Source organism: Pteropus vampyrus, unplaced genomic scaffold (assembly GCF_000151845.1).
Source record: "Pteropus vampyrus isolate Shadow unplaced genomic scaffold, Pvam_2.0 Scaffold123, whole genome shotgun sequence".
NCBI classification, from domain to species: Eukaryota; Metazoa; Chordata; class Mammalia; order Chiroptera; family Pteropodidae; genus Pteropus; species Pteropus vampyrus.
Window position 1 is genome coordinate 178,957 of NW_011888904.1, and position 6,000 is coordinate 184,956.

General features: G+C 35.8%; 1 protein-coding gene across 1 annotated transcript in view; it reads left to right on the forward strand.

Moving 5' to 3' along the window:
- Window positions 1-6,000, forward strand: part of RECK (reversion inducing cysteine rich protein with kazal motifs) — a 63,821-nt gene that overhangs the window by 36,309 nt on the left and 21,512 nt on the right. Inside the window, exons 8-10 of the mRNA XM_011366296.2 lie at window positions 1,318-1,515; window positions 3,396-3,663; window positions 4,201-4,380. Of these exons, the coding sequence (XP_011364598.1) occupies window positions 1,318-1,515; window positions 3,396-3,663; window positions 4,201-4,380 (646 nt within the window). The remainder of the gene's footprint in view (window positions 1-1,317; window positions 1,516-3,395; window positions 3,664-4,200; window positions 4,381-6,000) is intronic.

The window sequence follows — 6,000 nt, forward strand, 5'->3', positions numbered from 1 at the left end:
TCTTAAGCAGCCCCCCTAAACCCCCCACTTTATCCTCATTGAGTTTGACAGTGATAAATGTTGTCATTAATAGTTGTTCTTTGTGATGAAAATGAACAAGTCAGCAATAACACATTAAGTTGGGTGGTAATTACAAGTCAAAAACTTAGGTGTCACAATAGGTATAATATAGTTCCCCAGTCCAGGAAACAGATCCGTCCTGCATCAGTTTAGTCCTAGTTTAATTTGTATATGATTTTAGCATTAATCATTAGTCATTATCCTGGCCCATCTCAGATCTTTATTTGTGAAATTGCCTGAATTCGCTGCTCATTCCCTGGTCTGTGGAATTTACCAGAAACTTTATTCTGGTCACTCCATAACCATCTCTAATAATTATCAGAGATTTCCTTCCTACCTTTCTCATAACCTTTTCCTGCCATACCTCTACCTTGGCTCTCTTCAGCTTCCCACAGACCCCTCTGCCTCTCCTGTGAATGTCTCTTGCTCTTCATTATAAATCTCACAACTGCACCCCGCAGTTGCTCATCTAGCTCTTCCCGGATACCTTAAATGGTCCCCCACAATTTTTAAAAATATGCAAATCTGGAATCATATTTATTTCAAATGTGGATTTTACTTTTCAGATTTGAAGCAGATCATGTCAGTCATGAGGTGAAGACTGTTTTAATTTAGGCATATTCTTGCAGATACTCATATAGAACTGGGATTTTGTTTCACGATATACAGTTAGGTAATTGTCACATTTATGAAATGATCCTTATATCTCTTAGTTTTTACTGGTCTTGTTTTATAAATGTGAGGCATTTGGGGTTTTATTTTGGTTTTGTTTGTTTCATTTTGCTTTGCTTTGTTTATAAATATTCACAAATCTACTGTGGAAAAAAAAGCTGTTCTAGTAGTTCTCAATATGGGTGCTATTGGCATTTTGGGAGACAGTTTTGGTTGTATGAAACTGTCCTGTACGTTGCAGGGCGTTTGTCGGTCTTGACCACTATACAGTCAATGTCAGCAGTGGTTCCCAAGTCATCATGAAAACCAGAAACATTTGGTGGGGGGTGGGGTGCAGTTTGCTTCCGCTGAGAACCACTGAACTACAGACTATCAATTGACAAATAGTGAATTTCTTTTATACCATTGAGCACCTGAATGTTCCCATGGCTATGCCTACAGTAGTGCAATTTTAAGTGCTTATCTTCTATGGCCTGGTTTTATTTCTCAAATTCAAAAAGACACATATTGTTCTATCATTATTATGATGATTTAATATTAACAAATAGCCGTTTCCATTTTAATGTCATCTTTTCTTCTCCCTAGTGGGCTCAGTTTGTTGCAGTTATGCAGGCCACCACACAAACTGCCGAGAATACTGTCAAGCCATTTTTCGAACAGACTCTTCTCCTGGTCCGTCTCAGATCAAAGCAGTGGAAAATTATTGTGCCTCTATTAGTCCACAATTAATACACTGTGTGAACAATTATACCCAATCTTATCCAATGAGAAATCCAACAGATAGTAAGTAAAAGGGACATATTCCTCTCATTTCAATCTTTGGTAAAATAATTTGTAAAAAGGAAATAAAATCCTGTAGATATCTGCAGTCTGGGGCATTTGGGAAATACCAGACATCTTTTGGTTTTTAGATTTGACAGATTGGACATTACTGTCACAGCTAAAAGATACCTAGAAAGACAGATCTGTGAAGGGTTTGAAGGAACAGGCACTCTTTATTCTGAGGTGGGAGAATTTGTTAGTATGGATATTGGGGGTGAGGTGAGCGGGGGCGGGTTGGGTTACGACCATGAGAATTTCAAATAATCATACCTTTTAATCTAGGAACTCCATTTCTCATTTTGTCCATCAAGAAAACTTACAAATTTGCAAACATTTATCTACACATATAAAGGATGTTTGCTGTAACATTAGTAGTAATAGAGAAACTTAGAAATAACCCAAATATACATTAAAAGGGTATTGATTAAAATTGATTAAATAAATTATATATCTTTATAATACCAACACCATACAACCAACATAAAGAAGTATGTTCACATAGAAGTCCAAGATATAATAAGCAAAAAACATTGCAAAACTAAATGTATAACTATGATATATTTTTAGTTATATACCTGTTTGTTCTGTATTACATATATCTGTAAGATTTAAATTTTTACCAATAAACAGTTATTACTTTTATAATAAAAACATTATTAAATGAGAAGAGGTCCTGATACCTTTTAAAATTAGGGCTTCCTAATGAACCCATACCTTATGGGGTCTTCAGAGTCTCAGCTTTGTACAGCCTATAATCCATTTTCTTCATTTAGAGGTTATCAAAGTTTAAGGAGCTGACAAATTAACCAAAATGACAAAAGACTTATAGGATTCATAAGCCAAATGGCCAGTGTTTTGATCTTCTGGGATATTGAAAGACTTGTTTTTATAAACTCAAAAGCAGTGCTATGTGCCTTGTTTGTCCAGCGTCTAAAGCAGAACTCTAAGGCTCTTGATACTCTGTGGTGTGGCTATGTGATGAAGCATTTGCCACAGATGACCTTCATTTTAAAGGCCTTTCTGACAGAGGTGTTGCTGGAGCTAAGGTGATTGATTGAAGCTCAAAAAAAAAAAAAAAAAGGCAGACTTTTAACGGTAAAAGAACAACCCTCTCAAGAGTCTGGAAATCTGGGAAAGAAAGTTACAAACAGATATGCCTGAAAAGAGTTCTTAAAAAGTCAAAGACATCTGAAAAAAACTACTTCAAAGAAGCCGTCTGAATTCTATAGTCTGGTTGAAAGTATTCTTTAAGTTTTTGATTCTTTGTAGAAAATTAAAGGCAGTATCAAACCGATATCTTGTCAGAGTTTGCTATTGTATTATTTAAATTACAACTTAGGTTAATTAACTTGCACAGATATATAAAAAAGCCTCATATCCCATAATGTGATGAAATACGGTGTTTGTGGTTATTGCTATTAAAATTAGTCCTCTCTCTCATTATGACCAAATATAATCCCTTTTAGGCAGTTGTTTCTTACATGAAATAATTCCAGTTTGATCTATGATACCTTATCTAGGAATACAAAATACCTTGCATGTAAGGACTTCTTAGGTGTAGGATGACCTTTCATTTATGTAGGAATGATGCTAGAGATCCCATGATTGGGCACAGTGGTGAATTCTGGTAATAGATACCTAGTCTGTAGGTATACCTAGTAAATACCTTTATTTACTGTTGGGCAAAGTAATGGAGAAAGGATCTGGTAGGCCCTGTATACTGCAGATATTGACATGACTCCGAGAAGTGACGGTTCCCAGTACACCACCATGTTCTTCTATCTTGAGCAGTGCATGACATAAAATTAGCTAATTAAGCCACTTATATTCTGAAAATGTAGGTTTATATTGCTGTGACAGAGCGGAAGATCATGCTTGCCAAAACGCCTGCAAGAGAATTCTGATGTCTAAGAAAACAGAGATGGAGATTGTTGATGGCCTCATCGAGGGTTGTAAGACGCAGCCCTTGCCTCAGGATCCTCTTTGGCAGTGTTTTCTTGAAAGCTCACAGTCTGTTCATCCTGGAGTCACTCTACACCCTCCTCCCTCTACAGGCCTTGATGGGGCTAAATTGCATTGTTGTTCTAAAGCAAACACTTCAACATGTAGGTCAGTGTCTTATTTTCTTTTATTAAAACCAGTAGAAAGTAGCATTTTAATTAATGATTTAAAGTCTAACCTATGTTATATTTCTGCATTGTGTAGACTTGAGTTTAGAAAATATAAAATCTTTCATTCTTTCATCCGACAAATATTTATTGAGCATAATGTATACAGTAGTTCCTCTACCACCCTCTCGTTCACGGTTTCGCTTTCTGTGGTTGCACTTACTCTGGGTCAACCATGATCCGAAAATATTACAAATATGTACAGATACTATAATTAAATGTTAAATTTAGCATTGAGCTTTCTAGCAACCATGGCAAAAAGGAAAGAGGGAGATGATAAACGAAGGCTAAGTTTTTCATAGAAAAGATAACTTTTTCTGGCTCTAAATTCTAGGAGATAGATTTTAAGTCTTTTGGTTTTTGTACTTTTTTTCTCACATATATTCTAAAGTATGGTTCAGGGTTAGAATTTTATGCAAATCAAATATTTATTCATTTGGCTCATCTATGTGTTTCTGCATTTGTATTTTTGTTTCAGGGAACTGTGCACTAAACTTTATAGCATGAGCTGGGGCAATACACAGAGTTGGCAAGAGTTCGATCGCTTTTGTGAATATAATCCAGTGGAAGTGTCCATGTTGACCTGTTTAGCAGATGTTCGGGAACCTTGCCAGTTGGGCTGCAGAAATCTTACTTACTGTACTAATTTTAACAACAGGTAGGAGCAAATTATTATACGTGGAATGGAAATATATCATTGATTATCTTGTTTTTAAATAAGTGAAAAGACCACTATCCTCTGATTTTGTTTTTGCTAAGTTAAAAGGAAATAGTCTTTTGTTATGATTTTATCTTTAAATACCATATTCCATCTGAGAAAGGAAGCACTATAACAAAGTTCCTTCTAATCTAGGGATACGTCAAGCTTCTCGGATTCAAAGAGTCTTCTTTACCTTCAGTCCACCGTTCTTCCCCTCTCCCTTTTCCTATCCCACCAGTGCAAACAGTTCATTGCAGAATAAATCACTGTGAACAGTTTGGTCATCCAGATGCCCTCTTATGGGCAGTTTACTTTGAAGGACGTTCAGACTGGGTGAGCTTCCCACTCAGTGAGTCACCTATGTGATACAAATATATTTTCTTTACAGAAGCAATTTGAATAGGCATTTTCCTGAAGTATCAAGTATGGTAAGAAAAACAAGGGCCAAGAACTGAAGGAGAAGTGAAGAAAACACAAAAAGTGCATCCAGAAGTATAGAGAATGCCGTATCGGAGAAACCATATAGGAAGAGTCTCTAAAGAAGAGGAGGCTGGTTTTGTGAGCTGCGGCCAGAGATCAGGAGTGCAAAAAGGAAGAGAATCATTTAGTTGGGACAGAAGGAAGTTCAGAAGATGTTTACCTCAAGCTAACACACATATTATCCTCTTAAGAGTATTCAGATTATTATTTTGAGTAAGAAAATTAAGGTATCTTTTAAACTGCTGATAGAGTGTTAGCCAATGAGGATCTGGCTTAGAGATTTGAGCAAATTTGAAATCTATGAAATATTTAAAGTTAAGCTTGGACACATAGTTCTAGCTTCTAGTAATGGAGGAGTAGATTGTAATAGACTAACACTCCTGACAATACCAATGACAAACTCTGCATAAAATATAAAAAAAGATTGTTCTGAAGGCATTGGAAAGTGACCAAAGAACCACATTTATCCAGCTTTTCCTTCATGGACACGCTCAGTTTCCTTGCATGGCATATAGAGTTCAAGCAAAAAGCAGCAGTCTTGGGCTGAGACGTTAGAGATCAGAGGTTGGGACTGCCAGAGTGGCTGGATATGGAAGCAGAAAATCTCAGAAAGGAGAGAACCACAAAAAGAGATCCCCCAACATCTGCATACAAACTCACCTTAAACTCTTGACTTTAACAAAGCCATAGGATACAAAGTTAAGATATAAAAGCCAATTGTATTTCTATATATTAGCAACACATAATTAGAAAATGAAATGTATTTAAGAATATTAATTTACATGATTGCATCAAAAAACGTGAAAGGGTTAAATTTAACAAAAGATATGCAGGAACTCTATACTAAAACCCAGAAAACTCTACAGTGAGAAATTAAAGACAGCAAATAAAATGGAGAGAGAGACCATGTTCATGGATTAGAAGACTTAATATTGTTAAGATGTTAATTCTCCCAAAACTGATCTCCAGATTCAGTGCAATCCCAATGGGCTTTTAAAAATAGAAATTGCCAGGCTAATTCTAAAATTCATATGAAAATACAAAGGACCTAGAAAGTTAAAACACTTTTTTTTAAAGAACACATTTGGAGAACTAACT